Consider the following 21,630-nt stretch of genomic DNA (forward strand, 5'->3'; position numbering starts at 1 on the left):
ATTTACTTAACCTATCAGTTTAATTTTTCTTTAATGTTTGTCAGTGACACTTACAAAGAATGAAAGTTTGGAGTGGCATGAATTTTGTCTCTTCAAGACTGTGGTGCCATCACTTAGAACAAAGCCAGACATGTGCTCAATCAATAGCACAAAACAGGAAAAAAATTGCTAAAATGTTAACAAGAAACAACTAAACAAAATAGAGAGTTTAGGGCCTCAGGAAACGGCTCTGTTATTAAATTCTGTGCCATGTAAACACGAATATTTGAGTTCAGATGACTAGGACCTGTGTAAATGCTGAGTACACTTAGAATTCCAGCACTTGGAAGCAGAGAAGAGGATGGGAGTTTGCTCTGACAATTAAGCCAGTGTAGCTTAATCAGTGAGTTCCCGGTCTAGTAAGAAACACTGTTTCAAAAAATAAGGTAGGTAGGCCTGGAAAAATGGCTCATTGGTTAAAAGCACTGGCTGCTCTTCCAGAGGAGTCAGATTCAATACCAAGCACTCACAGGCTGGCTCACAATGGTCGTAACTCCAGTTCCAGGGGAACTGATACCCTTTTCTAGCCTCTGCAGGTACCAGGCACATATTGTGTAAAAGCATACATGGAGGCAAACATACACACAAACACACACACACATACACACACACACACACACACACACACACACACACACACACACACACACACACACGGTTTAATCAAAAACTAAAGAGACTGGCTAGTTATAAGACACAAGTTTCAATTTAGATTATTGTCATATGCAAGGGTAGGTTTGGGGATCAAAAAGAAGGAAAGATAAATTATATGTGCCCACTTCGAAGAGATAATCTAAACAATACATTTACTGCTAAACACCTTGTTTTTCAAGTTTCAACTTAGCAAACAAAGTAATGGCGTTAGGCGTGTGGTGTCAGAGTAGAGGAGCACATGACCAAACAGAAGTGTGTGCAAACTCTTACCTGGATGCAAGAGACAAAGGGTGGAAAGAATAAGAAAGTGGTATTAAGGAATCGGTTGAAGTCTTGGAGCAAATTTTGAATGATGATGTTTTTTTCTGATGTTGCCTTAAATTTATTCATTTCTTTCAAAATCCCAGAAAACAAGCTGCTGAAGAGTTGTTTTGCAATTATTGGGTCTTTCTGTTAAAAACAAAGAATAAACATAAATCAGAACTGAAGTAATATTTTAGAGTTTTACTTTAAATACCAACTGTTAAAAACACATCCATTACATGTCTAAATTCAGCTTACAAAGTTTTACAAGGGGTGGGATACCTGAAATTTAGTCAACTACGTCTGGCTTGATGTGGATTATGGTAAATACACAAACACAATTGAAGGTAGGATCTCAATGCTTCAAGTTGTTCGGAGACTAGACTAACCAGAGTAAGCTATCAAGTGTTTGGTAACATGCTTTTTGAAGACCTTGAAACAATTACTTCAACATGGCTCCATGGCACTGTCCTTGAAACATGTATGCAACATCTATACAGTGAACATTTCATAAACATTTCCTAGCTATCTATACTTGTTTAGTGAAAGCATACATATAAGAATAAAAATGAACAAAAGCAACATCAAGGCCACACAAATATGATTTGTCCTTTAAGTAAAAATTCTTTTTTAAACAGTTATAATACTACTATAGAAAATTTTAGAAAATAATAAAAAAGAAGAAAATAAGTGTTGTCCATAATTAAACCACAGATAAGTCACTGCTAGATGCCGGTATTTAATCAGCCTGTGTGCTTTCATCTGTATCTGCTGCTTCCCTTCAGCATGCAATAGTCAGCAGGTTTGTTAACCCACCACTGATTCCTGAGAGCTATGTACTTGCTGAGGAATCCTAAATACTCACTGTTAGACCAACTGCAGTGGTGACTGAAATAAAAATCCTCTTAGCTGGGCATGGTGCTGCACACCTTTAATCCCAGCACTCAAGAGACAAGTAGATCACTAAGTGTTCAAGGCCAGTCTGGCTTACACAGTGACTTACAGGACAGCCAGAACTATGGAGACTCTGTCTCCAAAAAATTAATTTATTAATTTAAAAAGTCCAATAAAACAAAAACAAAAACCAATTACCTCAGCATCAGGCAGGGCTGCCTGCTGGTCCTGTGGACAGTTACTATGGTTCCCAATTACAAAAAAAAAAAAAAGGCAAGACTGCCTACCTTGGCTCACTCAACACTGAACCAACACTTAAAGTAGTTGCTGGCATACAGCAGGGACTCCATAAATGAACATTTATTAAATACAGTACTGGAAAAAACATCAATACATCCGTCTTCAGAGAACAAAAGGAAAAAAATAAAGTCTTGCCTCTTCGCTCCTCTCTGAGAGGCACCTGTAGCTTTTGCCACATATCCCAAGCATTGCTAACCTCCAGTCTTTATCTAATCACCACATCAATGGCACCAGACTACTGGGAGGATCTGGTGTAAGAATGTGAGGCAATGTGAATGTAAGGTACTTCGTGGAGCAAAAATCTTATGAAAATTATAAGAATATGCATGGCCAAAGTTCCCCATGTGAACACACAGAACATAAGGACACTGAATGAGGTCCCTGGTTAACACTGCTGCCTCTAGTCGAGGCCTCAGTCTTTTGCTACGTCACACAAGCTGTCTCCAGTGGAGGAAGCTTGATGAAGGGTACATGTACAATATAGTTTAAAAAATAAATTCTTGTCAACTTGGAATTATTTAGATCAAATAAAAAGCATATAAGACAATGATCTAAATGGCTTATTTATCACCTCAAAATTTATGCTGATTTTTTCCCCTTTATTTCATTCTTGCACTGGATAAGATACATAAACGTCAATCTGACTTTAAAGAAGAAGGCCTTGTGGCTGAGAGCTCAGTTGCCTAACATTGTACCCAGTGTTAGTGACTACTCACATGGCACCCAGGTTAGTGTCCACTTCTAGTTAACTCTATGTTAGTCTCCTCATGTGACCAAGCAAACATACAACAAAACAAAATACCCCCACAAAACTAGGAAATGGGAATTAGGAGGAGTCTTTTTGGCTACCATTTAGGGAAAACCACCACCTCTTATGACCATTTTCCCTAGAAAGTGTAGACCCCTGGAGCCACAAACAGAGCTTCTACTGTAACATGGTATCTGGGCAGACCTGGGCTACAGCCTGTAAGGGGGTGATTAGACTGCTGTGCAGGATCTGGATGTCAGGAAGGTCACCATAACGATAACTTCTGTAGAGGACAACTTGGGCATTCTGCTTCGTCTTTAACTCACTCTTGATATCCTACAATCATCAGAAGCAAAGAATGAAAACCAAGATTTCAGTAAAACAACCAAGTATGCCAAGTGAGATAAAATGATAGGGAATTCAAAGTCATTCTTGGCTAAATAGCAGGTTTGAGGCCAGTCTGGGCTACCTAGCTTCAAAACCAACCAACCAACCAACCTACCAACCAACCCACCAACCCACCCCCCCAACCCACCCCCCCCCACCTACCTCAACCAATCAAACAACCAAATAAACAGACAAACAAAAGATCAAGCATGTATGCAAAATGAAACTGCCATTTAGTACAAAGGAGAAATAATAGTTTTATTCATACGACGGTTTGATAAGTATGAAAAATTTGGCTATACTGAAAAATTTGAATCTGAATGTCCACAAAAATGTAAATCTGAGAGCTGCCACACTCACTCACATACTCCTCAGCCACTGCATACCACTTTGTGTGCTTTCAGCTTTTCCCTCATCAGTAGTCCCAATCTCAGTGTTCTCTCCAGAGAGGCTTTCCATACATGCATATGTTTATAGCTTAGTTCTGACAGAGTACTTTATAATCTCAATTTGTCTTTCAGTGTGTCATGTACTAGACCAGGCTCCATGAATCAACCATCTGTTCATGGCTACCACTTACTATCATTTCTGGCACTGAGTATCATGCTTCAGACACATTTATTTGATGAATGCAAATACAAATGCATGGACTCCTAACGTCTAATTATTGGCTGGCAGCTCAGTGTGTTTCACCGACAGCAGGCTGATCTGTGCTTCAATATTCTGCCATATCTGACTGTAACTTCTTGTTTGTTTGTAGATAGGGACCTTAAAACCGTCATCCTGGCTAGTTTCTTGCATCCTTTATCCAGCAATTCTGATTTCTGTTGCTTCTGATGACCAGATACTGCTATTTCCTTCAGACAGGGCTAGAAAGGTATCAGGCTTCATCAATCCTATTTTTCCAAGGAAGCAATGGAGTCAGAGAAGGTGCTGAATACACCCACTTTTACCTGTAGTCTTCAAACAAGCAAGTAAGCAAGCAAGCAAGGAAGCAAGCAAGCAACAACAGTTGTATTACAGAGACAAGGGGGAAATGAAAACAACAACAAAAACTGTGTATTTCACCTCCAGTAAAAATGCAGAGGAACCATCCAATCACTTTCTACTTATATTTGGAAGCCAAGTGGCTAAGGAATTGCACCGAATTATAGCAACAGCAGGAATCTTTAATCACAATCTATCTTAACTGTTAGAAATTTGGTCATTGGAAGTTTATCCATTATTATTGCATACTAAAAATTAATTCATGCATTTTCTGGGCATGAGAGCACATGTATGCATGAGGCAAAGCCAGGTGTACCTCTTCAAGTTCCAGGCCAGCCTGGTCTACATAATGAGACCCCACCAAAATATTCATGCGCTACTTGTGTCTCCAAAGGAAGCTTTTGGGCTGTCTGGCAGCACTACCTGCCCTCCATGAGCAGCTATGCAATATATTCCAGGTCCCATGGCCTTTCATTCCCACTACAGCCACAGGTCCTGAATCAAGGTAGTTGTGCACCTTTCCCTCAAGAATAGAATTAGCTAGAGTTTTAACAGGAATGACCAGTGCTCATATTTCTATCCATACAGAAAGCCAATCTGCACAGAGAAGGTAAAGCTGAACTGTAGTGAGCAGAGAGGAGTCAGTTAGTCCTATTAGTCCTGGTCCAGTCAGACAAGGATTAGGGAAGATGTCATTTCTTAGGAAGTGTCATGAATAGCTTTAAGCCTAGTAATGTCAGAAGGCACTTATGTAGTGCTGCTCCTATAATTTTGTAGACCAATATCTGACAGAACTTATTTCCTTAGCATACTATCTGTATGCAAAATAGGTACTGAATCCATGAACAAGATACAAACCTTCTCTAGTTTTTGTTCCACAAGGCCCTTTTTGGCATAGAGCAAACTGAGTTTTTCTCGGTCCTTTAAAAATCGTCTGCGTAACCTCAAAATTTCTGCCCGGTTGTAAGTGCCTGCAGAACAGAAAGCAGGGTTGGCTACTCATGGTCAATTAAACAACACATGCAGCTGAATTCCATTCTTCCCCAGAATCCCCCAAAGTGTTATCTCCAATTTTAAGCTGTAATTTGGTGATTTGTTAAGGACAAAACCAATAGGAAACAGCAGACAGGGCAGCTTAGCAATTCTGAACTCTAAAGAATACGAGTTGTACTTTTTTCTTAATTTTTGTACAGTACCCAAATTCCACCTATACCACACATACTTATTTTTAGTATAGAAATGTAGTCAGGGAAATACTGTAGATCAGTAAATCATGGATAACTGCTATTACCCCCAGGAACTGTCCTTAAGTCTTAGCCTAAGTTCCAATCAATAAAGAAGCCAACTGGCCCAGAACCTTAAATTAATTAGAATGCAGTATCCTAGTGCAGACCTGTCTTTAGCAGTTTGTCAGAGATCATAGTAGGGAAAGTGACATGTAACTAAGTGTCTTGGATGAGTGTGTTAGAGGGACAACTAAGAAGGGCATCCTTTTAAGTAATAGTCCAATCTCATAGCAAGATCAATGGCTCTGCTCTGCATTCTAAGGAGGAAGAGTCCTGAGAAATAGTCACATATGGAAGAAGGAAAGCAGAGAGAGTTTCCTGGCACACCCTAAAACTCCAGGTTAATAGCAAAAAAGATGGGTGCATCTCCTTCTAAAAGGGACATTTAGAGAACAGAATATGAGTCATATGTTAATATTTAGGCATTTGTACTGGCCTGCCTTTGGAGTTCTGACAAGATAAGCCATCAGCTTCGCCACTAAGAGCAACACCTGTGCCTATTCATTATATTCCTTTTTAAAAGGGCCCTGCCCACCTCCTATCCCTCTTTCTCTCTGTCCGTCTGTCTGTCTGTCTGTCCCCCTCTGCCTCTCTTTCCTCTTTCCCACTGCTCCTGTCCCCAGAGGGACAGTCTCTCCCCTTCTCCCCCCTTTATGATCTTTTTCCCTTAGTAAAAAACCCTTCTGCTTGAACTCTGGCACACAGCCTCTTTCTCTCTCAAGCTGCTCTTGGGAGGCAGAGGCAGGTGGATCTCTGTGTGTTCGAGGCCAGCCTGGTCTCCAGAGCAAGTGCCAGGATAGGCTCCAAAGCTATACACAGAAACCCTGTCTCGAAAAACCAAAAAAACAAAACAAAACAACACCATATATTTGAGACTGATGTATAAAAACAGTAGTTGGGAATAAAATCTGTTTTTTTTTTTTTTGTTTGTTTTACACTTCTGATACCTTTTCGTTATGCTTGCTTCTAGCTTTAGTTCTATGGTCTGAATGCATGTTCATTCCCGTGGGGTATGCAACAGTTTTTGGATCTTTTCCACTGGGCTCTCCTTCATTCCCAGTCTTGTAAAGAGCTACCTTCTCCCCAGCTCTTTCAGTGTTGAGTCTGGAGACTTACTAGGCATCCTGCCTGTTAAATTCCCATTGGGTCTGAAAGGAAGCCACCCACCTACTCACTTTCAAGCTGCTGAGGCCTAAGTGATAGTGCTTCTGGCTTTGCCATTCTTCTCACGCCACGTGGTACCCATGACTAATTCTACTCCATTCATCAGGTGGTAGCTTCCTAAAGTGTACCCTGCTTCTTCCCTTTACAGGTTCCTTCACAACTCTCCAAGTTTCCCAGGACATGGATCCAGCTGGACCACACATGGTCCTCAGAGTGGATTTTGCTCTCCACAAACCTTGCTGAACTAATTTTTGAGTTTCTTCCACTCAACAAAAATATCTATCTACATCTTTTTCGTCATTTCTCTTCCTACATCCTAGGCTTCCAGGCTCTTGTCAAATACCTTCCTTATCTAGTCTTTCCAAATACTTGCTCCACACTGTGCTTGGATTTAACCTCTCACCCCTGAGACTAGGCTTACTAATTCTACCCCATTTACTGCCTTACCTACCCTTAATGTTCCAGACGTCACTAAACTAATGGACTTGCCACATACATAGTATTTCTTGAAGAACATCTGAAAATAATGTTTTCAACATGGTTAAGTGTCCAAACAATGATTGATGGGTTGAATTTTAATGATTTCCGTTACAGCTTTCAAGGAAATGTGGACAGTCAGAAATAATGCTCTCTCCATGTAAGCTTCTGCAGGAGGGGCAATACATATTAAACATATTTCAGCATTTTACTTACCACTTTTTGCTTGGTTATCTACCTCATCACCAGGAAGGCCCAACTTTTTTATCCCAAAGTCAGGTCCTACCGACTTCCAGGATATTCTCTGTGACTTTTCACTCCTCTTGTGAGCAAACAGCAAGGAGGAAGATGAGGATTCTGAAGGGACGAGTGTGTGATCTGCCAATGGGTCAATGCTGCTCCCAGTCAGCCAATCGAATGAGCTCCTTTCAACTACAACACATAGGACCAGAACAGTGAGAATGCAGCACAACCTGCTCAGTGTACAAAACCTGCTAGGGCACACCTGCAGTGCTAGACCTCTGCAATTACCTGGGACACTGGGCTGAGATCAAGGGTACTTGGGTCTGACCCGAGCACACCACAGACACCTGAGCCTCAGGACCCTTCCGCAGTGGTAATCATCACAGTAATAGCATTTTATGTTTACAGTGCTTGTCAAAGAATTTTCACTGTGATCATTCAAATTAGTTCTACTTTCAGAAACAACAGGATGTGAAACAAATGCCGAAGTGTTATTCAAAACAATTAAGGGGGGCGGGAGAGGTGGTTCAGTGGTTAAGAGCCCTTGCTGAACCTGCAGAGGACCTGTGTACAGTTCTCAGCGCCTACATGGCAGTTTACAACTGATTTTTAACTCCAGTTTCCAGAGATCAAACCCTTCTCTAGCCTCTGCTGGCACCAGGCATGTACATGCACTACATGCATATATGAAGGTAAAGCACTCAAATATATAAAATAATTTTTTAAAAACAGAATTAAGATATTTTATTCTTAATTTATGCTGTGCATATCAAAGCAAGGAATTAATCTGCTGGGAGAGAACAGTCCAATAAACTACTAACATCAGTAAATGAGCCTGGCTGAATGCTACTCTGCTCTTGAGATAAGATGCCTTAAATACGACACATTAAATAAACAGTTTTTTGTCAAACCAAACCAAAACAAGCATGTCTAGCTATCATCAGATGATTCTTCTATTCTAAAATAGTCGTTTCCCCCTCAAAAAATGTGGAAAAACCATATAGTAACATTTACCACTTCAAACACTTTGAAATGTATGATTCAATAGCATTAAGTCCATTTACACCTGCACCATCCAGAATCCTTTCCTCTTACAACAGCCTCTCTCTGTCACCTCCACCTGCCCCAACAACTGTTCCTTTCTCTGCAGACCTGACTACTCTGAAAACCTCTCTCCTTTTGCCCTTTGACTGACACATCTTCCTTATGACCTTTGTGTTACCACTTTATTTCTCTTCCAAAAAGTTTCTGTTCTTGCAAAAGAAGTTGTTGCCAAAGGCCAGAGTGTCTGGTCATTTGTTACCTATGGTTTGTGTCGGGGTGAAATCATACTGCTGTTGAGTGGCTCGCACTTGCCCAGACTTCTGCCTTCGGTCTGAAAGGGACCCTTCCTGGGTTTGGGTATGGAGAATACTCGGCGAAGCCTGGGTCTCAATAAACATTGGAGTGAGCACAGTACTTCGGAAACGCCAGTCAGGATCTATGGTATATTCCTATAGAAAGAAGAGTTTAAAGAAAATAATGTTTCTTTTGTAGTGGCACTGAAATATTTCCATGCTTGCCTGGTACAGTGAGGCATGCCAATGTGGATGGCGGAATCTCTTAAGACCCTACTTGTAGGTGAAGCACCACAGACAATTAATGACAGCTGAAGAAGGGAGAATCAGTCTTCTCCAAGGATGAGCCCCCTAATTGGTTATCCAGTATCAAATGGTCATCCCTAAAAACATATACATATGAAGAACATTAAATGGATTCAGTAAGTTATATCCACATATTTATTTGCACAAGTGTGTGTGTGTATAACAATAACAAGGAAAAAGAGGGCATGAATTTGAGAGGCAGTGGGGGTTGGGAAGCATGGATGGGACCTGTGAGGAGGGAGGAGAGGGATGAGGTTAAATGATGTAAACACTATAAAATTCTAAAAATAAATAAGTAAGTAGACATATGGTACATGCAAATATTTCAAAATCCAAAAATAGCATGAAATTAAACCACTTGTGATCCCAATAATTTCAGGTAAGGGATATTTAATTTGTACTAGGGAATACACAAAGCCCTGCCCATTAAGAAGCACCTGTGCCACTATTGTGGCTACCACAAGAAGCTGCAAACTTGATCTATGATCACAGCTAAGCAAGGTTATGCTTGGTTAGTATTTGGATCAGGCGATGGTTGAACTTTATCTCTCCCAGGAATATGAGAGGAAGAACAGGAAAGCGAGAGGTCCAAATGGAGTCTGAGAGGATAAAGAGTGTAAAACATCAGGGGAAAAGGAAGCACATGTTGTACATTCACATTTCAAGGAAATTAATAATGTTAGTTGAACATTAGAAGATATTAACAACAGGGAAAACATATTTCAAGGGACAAGCACTTCACCTGAAATTCACATTCTGACAGAGGATGCTCAAATATTGGGTTTAGATAATCTGGGCTCATCCTGGTCATTTCAAGCAGAAAATTTGTTGCTAAACTTAAAAAGTGGACTTCTATTTTCGGAGAATATAAAGAATTTAGTGCCAACAATCGGTCCAATGTATTGGATGGTAATCTGGTTTCATGGCTCCAGAAATTCCGAATAATTAATCTGAAAAGTGAAGAGAAAAACATGCTTAGATACCAGCAAATGGAAGGAAATATTGCCCAGGGTCATGTGGGGACTTCACAGCTTTTCATTCACATCACTCTCAGACGAAAGGGAAACTACATCACAATATGAGTATGAATAATCAGGTGTTCTGAAGGAAAATATCCCCAAACTATAGAAAATTTTACAAACTGGATCACTATCTATCCCCTGAGAGTTTACAACAATGAGTATATAGTACTAACCATTTTGAAACGCAAAATCATTTTAACACATATTAGTAGTTGTGGCTCACTTGCTGGTAGAGCACTTGTCTAGCACACAAGTCTCTGGCGTAGATGCCCAGGACCAAAAGCAAGTTTCATAGAATCCTTTACTGCTTTGCTAAAACAACTCTTTGCAAAATGCTGTTATAATGTATTCAAAATTTAAATTAAAATCGTTAGGGCTGAGACTATGGGTCAGTTATTACACTGCTAGTCTGATATATGTAAAATTCTAATTTCAATCCTCAGTATTGTCCAAAGAAAAAAAACAGAACACTCTGAACTTCTCAACAGACAACTACTTATGAAATTTAAATATAAATTGTTAAAGTCCAATGCATTTAAAATTGAAGCAAGTGAAAAATAAGTAGTATGTCAAAGCATATTAAAAACTGTCCTTTCTTATGTGTTTGACATTTGATAAGACACTCACACATCTAAAAATACATAGTTACGGTATTTTAGAGAACAATCTCCACATAGAATAAACATTATGGTTTCTTCCTAATGCTAGGGTGTCCAACACTTCAGATAACTTTGATATATACTATGATTTTAACTATATGTGTTAAATGGAGAATGGAACAGTTGTTATTACAGTTTGCTTCAACTTAAAAATCTTTAACTAACTCACTGCATAAGCACTTTGTCCTAACCATCTTTTCACACGGTTTTTTTTTTTTTTTTTTTTTAAACAACCTGTCAGGATTTTAAAATCCTATTCTTCACAATTTTGCTAATGATTAGAAAATGCAGGAAGCAGAGAGAATGATGGTATCACTGTACAAACTTTAAGCTAGTCTAGAAAGGAATAATCTAGTCCTTGTCTAATTTATTCCAGAAGCAGCACATACTGGAGTCCTGGGTTCTCATCAACCAGTCCTTGAATCAGCACATCTTTTGCCAGTTTAAATATTTCCTGGGAGTCTTGATCCATTTGACTTTCTGGATCTCTGATTGGAAAAATAACAAAGTATCAGTTTTCCACTCTACTCCAATCACACAGTCTGGGTTAAGGCAAAGGTGGGTTTCCATGAGACCCATGCCCAAGGCAATTCAGCAGAGCTTACTAAAGGTGTGAGATCAGGACAGACCCTTCTATGCTCTGAGTCCTGTCACCTCTGCTGGTACCTGAGGGATGACACTGCCTGGAAGAAGTCTCTTTTAGAAGGTTCACTAGGTGGTGGTAGCACATGCCTCTCAGGAGGCAGAGCATTAATACACTTAAAAAAAAAAAAAAAAGAAAGAAAAGAAAAGAAAAAAAGATTTACTCTGTGTGCACAAGCATGCAATGCCTGTAGAGACTAGAAGATGGCACTGGATACCCTAGGGCTAGAGTTATAGGCAGTTGTGGGAGCTCCCTGTCATGGGTAATAGGCACCAAACTCTGTAAAAGCAGCAAGAATTCTTATCTCTCCAGCCCCGATTCATGTATTTCTAACTCAACTGATAATTTCACTTTCTATTTCCTACATATTCATGAAATAATTGCAAAAAAGGATAATTCAGTAATTGAAATAAACTTATTTCAGTTGTCAGTCATATCGCTAAAAATGTTTTCTTATATTTCAAATCACAAAGTATACAAGCCCTTCAGAAGAGGTTAATATAGGCCTGGGGAGGTGGCTTGGTGGTAAACCAGTTGCTGTGCAAGCATATGGAACTGAGTTCAAATCCCCAGCAACCATGCAAAGTTGGGTAAAGTAGTACACATCTGTAATCCCAGAGTCTCTTTAGCCTGGTATACACAGTGACATGTACAAAACAAAAAGACCATGTCTGAAACAAGTGGAAGGAGAGGACCAAAACCTGAGAATGTCCTCTGATGTCTATGTATGTAGAGACATATGTTTGTGATGTACACCCACACGCACATGCATGCACACCACAGATTTTTTTTTAAAAGGTGATATAAAATGAAATGAAGGCTAACCTGTAATTGTCATGAATCCACATAAGAATATTATACATTTGTTCTCTACACGCTGGAGAAGGATGGGAAACAAATTCCATAACAGGATTCAGAAGTTCTCGAAGTTCTACTGGTTTTAATTCTGCCATCATCTTATAAACTATATCCAAACACACCTTTTGTCTTTCATCATCTCTAAAATAAAGGAGACATTTGGTAACACATAATTTTAATGATGTTTATCATACTTAGAAAGTATGATAACTAATATTTTCTTCTTGTCCTAAAGTTTCAAGCTTGTATAATTCAGAAAAGTACATTTAAAGTCTACTAGTGAAAGAATAATTAAAATGTGACCCATGCACATACACAATACAATTTTATTCAGTTATAAAGAAAAAGGAAATTATAAAAGTTTCAGGAAAATGCTAAGTAGTATACTGAGGTAATCCAGACCCAAAGAGACAACTGCTGCATGGTCTCTAATAAGTGAGTTCTAGCTTCAAAACTGTAGATTTATGTGTTTAATTTGTAGTGTCTATAGAGGTCAGGAAGCTAGAAAGGGTCCATGAGATGGGAGAGTAGAAGAGGCCTTAAGTGGGAAGTAGATAGAAAAAACACTTGTGATACAAAAAATAGATGGAACATGGGGTAAGAATATGGAAAAGAAGGAAATAGGGAAACTATAAGGGGTGGAAAGATTTAAGAAGGGATTAGGATGAGAAGATGGGGGAGAAGAGAGAGTTTGGGGATGGTTACCCATAACAAGAAAGATATAGAAAGCCGTATGGAAAGTCATTAATCTGAAAGCTAATTAAATAGATTTTTTTTTCAAGAGTTCAAACAAGAGGTACTCTGTATGGGAGGATAATACTGCTGACACAAACTATGAGTTATTAAATGAAAATCCAAGTTCCAGGCTTAGGCTACCTCCCTCCCTATGCAGTGATGGTCAAGGAAGTTCCTAAGAACCTTAAAATAATGCAGGTTGTTGCCAATATACTTAGTTGCCCATTTGAACTAGATAGTAAGATCCTACTGCTGAAACATCATACACTTTGACTGCAAGACATACAGAAATCAAACTGGAACTGACATGAAAACTTCCTCTCTGTTGGATAGCTTTCTTAGTTCTGGAACTATGCTATCCAGGCCACTGAGGAAGAATAGTCGTCAGTGGTTCTATGTAGTAGTAGACCCCACATGCAAGGCAAGATGTATCCACTAGTACAATGGTGGTAATGGACGCTATGGGGGTTACCAACTGCCTTCTAATTAGTTTGAGGCCTATTCCATAAAAAGGAATCCAAGCCTGTATTATAAACCTTGTCAAAAGCTCATGGCTATGGAGGTCACAGGGCCTAAGGGGGAAAACGTCCTACTGTTGTTTTGCTAAATAATATGTAACTTTTAAGTATTTATGTTTGTACCCATAGATTAGTGATGGGCTCAACCTTGTACAGAAAAGTTTTTTGTAAGTGGATATTGGTTAATACAGGCTCACAAATGGTCAAAGTGCTGAGAAGTGACTAATGCTTGTTCTGTCCTAAACAGGATAGTTATTTAACCCACCTAGCCCCCAAGTCTCAGGGAGCATCACTGATCAAGAGTGAATGAATGTTAAGAGCCTAAGGGTTGGGAAGAATACTGTGAGCTGGCCACTGCACACATGCACTTACTGAAGCTACCTGGGCATGGTTAGGCTTATTAAGATTCTATGACTGGCATGTCATGGGAGCTCATGACATTCCACCCCCAGTGGAGAAGCTACTGATAGTTAATAGTTACTGGGGGAGGTGAGTCATTGTTCTTCAGTGGTGTGGCCTTTGGTGATGTACCTATAACCCAGTAAATAACCCTATATCCATAAACATACAAGTTAAACTCAATGGACTATTGAGAGAGAGAGAGAGAGGGGGGGGGTATGAAAGTCTGAGTAGGGAGAAGTGTTGGGAAGAAAGGTTCTAATGGCAGTGGGAAGGGGATAGCAGAAAACTTGGAATTATTCTTATCAAAAGACATTATATGTAATATGTAGATGTGTGTAAAACTGTCAATAAAAAATATTTCTAAAAAGGAATCATAAAAGACTACCATTTACAATGGAACACTCCTACCAAAATTGTCAACCAGAAAGGAACTGGTGAGTTCCAGGCACAAGGAAGACTAAGACAAAAATTTAAAACCATGAAGTAAATAATAATGAATGGCAAGCTTGAAGCAATCATTCAAAACAACACACACACACACATACACACACACACACAAAAAAAACCAAAACCAAAACCAAAACAAATCCATGGCTTAAGCCTACAGGATTTTTAAGAACTTAAAAAACAAAGGCAGTCTAGTTTATTTGATAGTAACATTAATTTCTTAGTTTTAACAATCATGATTGTGATTACCATGTGCTGCAAAATATTTGGTAAAGATGGTTACATTTGTTTATGCTGTGGAGCATCTGTTTCAATGATGCAAAGATATGTTGTGTTCTTCTATGTTGCATTTGTTTAACTCTGTGAAGATGTGTTATTTTCCCTGTCTAAAACACCTGATTGGTCTAATAGAGAGCTTAACAGCCAATAACAAGGCAGGAGAAAGGATAGGAGGGGTTGGCAGGCAGAGAGAATGAATAGGAGGAGAAATCTGATAAGGGATCAAGGAGGAAGAAAAAGGAGAGGAGGACATTAGGGGCCAGCTACCTAGCTACACAACCAGCAACAAAGTAAGAAAGAAAGTATATACAATAGACAAAGATGAAAGCCCAGAGGCAAAAGGTACATGGGATAATTTAAGTTCAGAAAAGGTGGATGGAAATAAGCCAAGCTAAGGCCAGGCATTCATAAGAAAGAGTAAATCTCTGTGTTTTTAACTTATTTGTGAGCTGGGCGGCAGGCTCCCTAAGAGCAAAGAGCCAAAGGGAAAAAACACAACTACAACCATGATCATATAAAAAGAGAACAGGTGAAGCTGGGTGGTGGTGGCATATGCCTTTAATACCAGCAGTTGGGAATTCGAGGCCAGCTGGGTCTATACAGTGAATTCCAGTATAGTATCTTTTAACAATTTTGTAACTATAAGATTATTCCAAAATAAAGTTCATTTAAAGAAACAGATGGTGGCAGACAAAATAAGCTAAAAATATGAAGGATTTCATTCAAAAAACGATTTCAGGTGCTACCTAGTTATGTCAGACAGTAATCTAAGTAAGCCTGAGTCCTAAATGAGCAAGTGTCTTTCCTTATCTGAAGTCTCATGTTCCTTCAAGAAGTCTGCTTTGAATATGTACTGAAAGAGAGCAGAACACAAGGACATTTAACCGTAGATATCAGTACATTATACACTTACCAGTATTTTATCACTGTGAAAGTACATACATACAGGTCATGAATGTAAGAGGACAGAGAAATAAGGGACTAATTGCTTTATCTTAAAATTATCTTCTATTCCACTGCAACTTCGAAAAGACATGAGCAATTTTAACATAAGGTGGCTCTTGCCTTTCAAAATACAGAATTGAAAAAGAGCCCAAGTACTACAATACAGGAGTGTTCTTCATATGTGGGAGAAGCACACAAAGCTGGGACATGATGTGGCTACCCGAGGCTCCAGAAACAGAGGAGCTATGATAGGCTCACATTTTACTTCTATACTTTCATCACTTTTACCTCTTAGGTTGAAATCTCACAATATGCTTCTCTTGAATACCTACAAGTAGTTCCTAGTTAGAGAAGATACATGGACAAGTGAACATTTTCTGACCTGGCTGTATTGTAGGCAGTGAGGCCTGATGTTTAACTTACCTATGTCTCATGACTTGGAGAAAGTCCTTACTCTTTAACTGTAAGTACAGGTCTGTAGTTGTCTCTGCACGACAAAGCACAACTTCCAGGCAAAGAGTCTTCATCACTCCATGAAATTTTGGCAGCAGAAAGAACACAGCATTCAAGAAACTGGTAGTTGAGAGGGTTCATGAGAAGATGTCCCCTGACACTCTCCCTTACCCCCTACCCATATGCCACATCTCCTGCTGTTGTCCCCTACCTGTCAGCAAGAGGAGGGAAGCCCTTCACTACTTTGTTTAAGCACACAATAAATTTGTCTTCCATAGTATTTTGATGTTGCTTTAGTTGCTTTACCACCAGTTCACATACTGACTCTGCTATCACCTGAAAAATTAAGTTTCTTTTTAAACATAGAAGTGGAACATTATGTTAAGTGCTGAATTATAAATTTATTTTAATTTTCAAAGTTACCCCAAGAAAGATGTTCAATATTATGACCTTCACCACGGTTCACATTCAAGTGATGAAACATTGCTAGGAATGGTCACTGGTTTGCATTAACCACTGGACAGTCACAGGGTTCGCAGGCCTTGACTGTAATAGTGAGTGAGCAAGGCCACAACTTTAGCACCATGTTTCCTTCTGACATAGAAACATTGAAAGTAAGTCTTCTGAGAAGTTTTAGTTTAATGTTTATCAAATAACAGTTCAAGACATTTTATTTTAGGTACCTTGGTCAAATACTCTCATTGATTTCTAGCAATTCTAGCTCAACAGATCTTATCATGGTCCTCCTGCATGGATCACACTCTCTTTTTACCATTCATTACAACTTTTAAATATTCATTTGTATACTGTTGGTTTCCTCCCCCAAATCCTAGCTCTCTCAGAGCAGGGATGTGGCCTACCTATTTCCTGCTGTGTCTCTAGGGTCTAGAACCAATATGCAAGTCATCAAAAGCAAGTACTCAGTATGGATGATGTACTCAAGGAAGCCTTGTTGAAGTCATGAAAATACTCATTTCAGTTGTCTCCTCACAAATATTACAACTGTTTAAAGGCATGAAGGCTAAATGGATAGTTTTTTTTTTTAACACAAACTTACTGCTGAGACTTTTAAAAATTAAAAAACTTAATCACAAATTTCCATGATTTTAAATCTCACTTGGAACAGTTTAATTATTTCACTGCTAATACATACAGTGTATCTGTTAGGGCTGAGAGATCAACGTGGAGGGCTGCCTGGCCTAAAATGTATCTTTTCATTAAAAGTATTTAATCTGGTCACAGGACGAAATGGTCAGTTTAGCAAGTAAAGAAAGAACAGATCAGGCAAACAGAAGACAGGACAGGCACACTCAGCGTAAGAGCCATCATGGAGGTGCTGAGAGTGGCTTAGTGGATAGAACAGGAGCTGCTCTACTTAGGTTTCCTTTTATTTTTCAGATTCTTACACTAAATCTATACTAAATTTAAGTTATAAAATAATGCAAGACAAAGTATGTATTAAGCAGAAATCTGAGTAATAAGAAAATAAAGCTAGGACTCCACTTTGACTTGCTAAGATGTGGTAAAGATAAACAACATCACATTCAAACCTAACATTCAAAGACATCACAATTATGTCCTAACAAGGTTATTCTTAGGTAAACTTTCTTAATTTTACAATGAACAGTGGTGAGTGCTGAGATATGGCTTCCCAATGTGCAGGAAATAAGCAATGGATGTAGACCCAGTCCTAAACAAGTCACTTATACCACTCCTTTCTAAGGCTCGGGGAAGATTATGAAAGAGTTGTAGGACGTATATAAGAGTTGGAAGACAGCTGGGCATTTGTGGCACACACCTTTAATCCCAGCACTCTGGAGGCAGAGGCAGGCGGGTCTTTGTGAGTTCGAGGCCAGCCTGGTTCCAGAGTGAGTGCCAGGATAGGCTCCAAAGCTACACAGAGAAACCATGTCTCAAAAAACCAAAAAACAAAACAAAAAAAGTTGGAAGACAGGGTGAAGGGTTAGGAAATGGCAATCCCTAGCCTTACTACAACCACTGCAGTCGTTACCTCAGATAAATGATAGTTATCTGCACTTGGCCTACATACATAAGGCAGCTCTATTAACAAACAATGAGTCAAGGAATGGGTCAGGGCTCCACACTTTATCTCTGAACGACTGAACTACTGGTATTGATAAGATTTTGGGCGATGGTGAATTACTGTCATTAATTGTATACCTTCTACTGAACCCACCAGGCCCCAAGAGATAGCTTCAAAACATGGTCACACAAATGGTACTATTGGTGAGTTACGAAACAAAATGACTAGACAAAAACATGAGAGACAGAGAGAGAGGGGGAGAGAGAGAGGGAGAGAGAGATTGACTTGTGGGAAAGATGGAGACAAGGTAGTAAGAGTGATAAGTAAACAAGACACACTATGTAAACTTGTTAAAAAATAAGGTAATAAAAGTTTTTAAGAAGTTTATAAATAAAGAATGGAAAGGGGGTGTGAGATGGCCAAAATAAAAATGAAGCCCCACTTTCATACGGAATTGTTTTAATATAACTTTAAGTACAAATAATTTTGCAGTCAGGGAAATGGGCAAGAGTCCAATTTGCTGTTTGGTCACCTTCTGTCTTCTCCAGGCTGTTAGCATCATTAAGTCTGTCCTCACCCATCCTGGCAGCACCTACAGCCCAGCTTCCACCCTGTTTTTCCCGTCAGGAGAGGAAATGGAGTGGAGATACAAATTAGGGACAGATAAAGATTGCTTCCAAAGCCAATAGGCTAGACAAGGTGCTCAGAGTTGTAACAAAAGAGACCACCAGAACAGAGAAAAGGAGCTAAAGAAACAGCCAGGCAGTGAGAAGAGGAGTGAGCCAAGAGGACAACCTGGAGGGAGTGGCTGCCTAGATAGCCAACCTGAATACAGCAGTGAGAACTCACCACTGTCTGCTTGCATTTGTGCTGTTGGGGCAGGCAGAGCTTCATGAATGCCAGACAAGAGATCCTTCTCTCACCCATACCTCAGCCCTACACAGCAGCCCACCACAAGCAGTGCTGAGGTAACATAGGCGGACACCGGGTAATGACAATCACAAGTGTACTTTGCAGCACTCACCTGTTTCCTTTCAGTAACATGTTGAAGAATAAGTCCTAAGACTTCTGCTGCAGCTGCATATACCTCTTTATACTTCACAAAGAACATGTTATTGACTAAGGCTTCAAAATATCTATAATAAGCAGAAAACAATCCATTGGAATGTTTGACAGAAAAATGTAACAATCTTCCTCCTGTCACATTAATAGGCTAATTGAGAAAATATAAATAGAAAATGTGATGCAAATTGCTTGAATATAGATTTAAATGTGCATGAATATAAATTTATGGGTTCTGGCATCACAATTATGAAAGTCTACTGTCCAATTCAGGGAGCACTCCAATAAGAGTATAGCCCTCTGCTGGACACCAGAGAAAACTGCAGGAAAGAAAGGAGGGAGTATCTAAGACTAGGATTCCCTGACACAGGCAGCCTACAGACAACACAATGTTGAAAAAGAGAAGGTGATGCTCTTGGCTTTTACAAACTCTTTGTGGTAACTCCTGGTGACGAAAACAAGGCACAAAAAGCTCACATTTGAAAACAAGTTTTTAGGTCTATGCTGAGCTACTGGCTGCCTTAGCTCTGAAGTCACACTAGCTATAACAAAAGCAGCAGGTACGACCTGTCTAAAGGCCAATATGAATCAATCAGAACTGAAACTGCCCTCATTCCCAATAGAGGTGAGGGACCCAAGAGTGCAGGGCTGAGCTTACAGAACATTGTGTAGATACCAACATCAAAAATCCTTAAGAGCAGGGCAAGAAGCCAGACATGGTCACACACACCTTTAATCCCAGAACTTGGGAGGCAGAGGCAGGAGAAACTCTTGAGTTTGAGGTCAGCCTGGTCTATGGAACAAATTCCGGAATATCCAGAGTTATACAGTGAGATCCCGATTTTTTTTAAAAATGGCCAGTTCCTTTTGTCATGTTCTAAACTATCTTACTATAGTTTCTCTCCCCTACACTTCATACCCACCCTATTCTGAATATGTGATTGCCATCAGGACAGGATAAATTGAGGCTGGAGCCCAGGAAGAGAGCTGCCAGTATAGGGGCATCCCCCTTCATAGTCAAAACAGTTCAAATCCTCCCATAGAGCCCAGAATACTTACTAGAGTCAATGTTTAAAATGCCAGTTTCAAAAAGAGGGCAGGAGAGGAAGATCACTGGGTAAGAGAATTTGTTGTACTAACAGGGACCTGAACACCCACACAAGCTGGGCATGAACACAAGCATATACCAAGAGCTGGCTGGCCATCCAACACAGATGAAATGGCAAGCTTTGGGTTAAGTGAGAGACACAGTCTCAAGGGATAAAGCAGAAAGTAATGAAAAAAGCCAACTGATGTCTTTCTCTGGCCTATGCATGTATATCCAAGGGCAGGTGCACTCACACATACAGGTGTATCACACACGCACACACACACACACACACACACACACACACACACACACACACACACAGAGAGGGGGGGATATTAAACAACTTCTGTTTACAGCTATATACAGAAAATTACACTAATTAAAATTTTCTATTACACTTCTTTATTATATTTATGCCACAGCATGTGTGTGGAGTCAGGGAATAACTTGGGAGACTTGGTTCTCTCCTTCCACCATGTACATCCCAGGGATCAAGCTCAAAATCATCAGACTTAGCCACAAGCACCTTATTTATCCTTGAGCTATCTTGCTAGCCCCAATTAATATTTTTAAGGCCTACAATTCTTCTTCACTCCAGATACATTTCTCCTTCCAAATGGCCTATAAATCCAACCTTATAATTTTAGGTACAAGTATTTGTGCCTGGTCCTTAACTGTATCAATACTACATCTGAGTATCAATTCAGAGACTTCATGAAAGAATCAAGTAGAAAGGATGCTATTTACCTGGTACTCGCTACGTCACACTTTGGGTCATAGGGAGGCAAGTCATTAGCTATCACAATGCCCAATAATTGAATTCCTACAGAATTGTCTTTAGAATTAGGGTCCTTATGGGAAAACTTTTCAAATATTAACCTGTAACACAGTACAAGGGAGAAAACACAGATATATAATGAGTAAGAAATAGGAAGACAAAGCATTTTCTAAAGCAAATTTTCAGCTAAATAGTACAAGGAACACATGGCTCCTCCCTACTTCCCCGACTTGTAAGTTCTTTCCCATTCTAATAATTTGTCTCAATCCTGTCACTTTATAGTAACCTTAAAATTTTAGCTCTCTTCAAGCAAGGGTAAAAGTCATCCAACAAAGCCTGCAAGGTACCTCTGGGCTGGGGTAGTGCAGGGCAGTATACTCCAATTGCCCAGTGTGGAGCCAAAGTAATGGGAGGGCTGAAGACCAGGGTGGGGAGCCACTGAACACCCAGCTATGCTTCTGTTGTCAAACTTTGCAGTTGTAGTTTTATCAGAAGCAAAATTTACCTTGTAAATGGATTATAGTTCAAATTATTACTAAAATTATTTTTGGTTTTGGTAATCCCTTATAA

At 39.5% G+C, this 21,630-nt stretch overlaps 1 protein-coding gene across 3 annotated transcripts in view; it reads right to left on the bottom strand.

Moving 5' to 3' along the window:
* The window catches only part of Prkdc (protein kinase, DNA-activated, catalytic subunit), a 181,506-nt gene that overhangs the window by 50,359 nt on the left and 109,517 nt on the right, over positions 1 to 21,630 (bottom strand). For all 3 annotated transcript variants that reach the window (XR_004769996.1, XM_027413432.2, XM_027413434.2), the window contains exons 51-62: positions 21,030 to 21,161; positions 19,155 to 19,266; positions 16,298 to 16,422; positions 16,057 to 16,206; positions 12,275 to 12,448; positions 11,196 to 11,294; positions 9,868 to 10,075; positions 8,786 to 8,975; positions 7,456 to 7,671; positions 5,171 to 5,283; positions 3,143 to 3,274; positions 964 to 1,143 (exon numbers count right to left, since the gene is read on the bottom strand). Coding sequence is in view for 2 of the 3 variants with exons in the window: in XM_027413432.2 (XP_027269233.1) it covers positions 964 to 1,143; positions 3,143 to 3,274; positions 5,171 to 5,283; positions 7,456 to 7,671; positions 8,786 to 8,975; positions 9,868 to 10,075; positions 11,196 to 11,294; positions 12,275 to 12,448; positions 16,057 to 16,206; positions 16,298 to 16,422; positions 19,155 to 19,266; positions 21,030 to 21,161 (1,831 nt within the window). In the remaining variant the exon portion in view is untranslated. The remainder of the gene's footprint in view (positions 1 to 963; positions 1,144 to 3,142; positions 3,275 to 5,170; positions 5,284 to 7,455; positions 7,672 to 8,785; positions 8,976 to 9,867; positions 10,076 to 11,195; positions 11,295 to 12,274; positions 12,449 to 16,056; positions 16,207 to 16,297; positions 16,423 to 19,154; positions 19,267 to 21,029; positions 21,162 to 21,630) is intronic.

This window comes from Cricetulus griseus, chromosome 4 (assembly GCF_003668045.3).
Source record: "Cricetulus griseus strain 17A/GY chromosome 4, alternate assembly CriGri-PICRH-1.0, whole genome shotgun sequence".
NCBI classification, from domain to species: domain Eukaryota; kingdom Metazoa; phylum Chordata; class Mammalia; order Rodentia; family Cricetidae; genus Cricetulus; species Cricetulus griseus.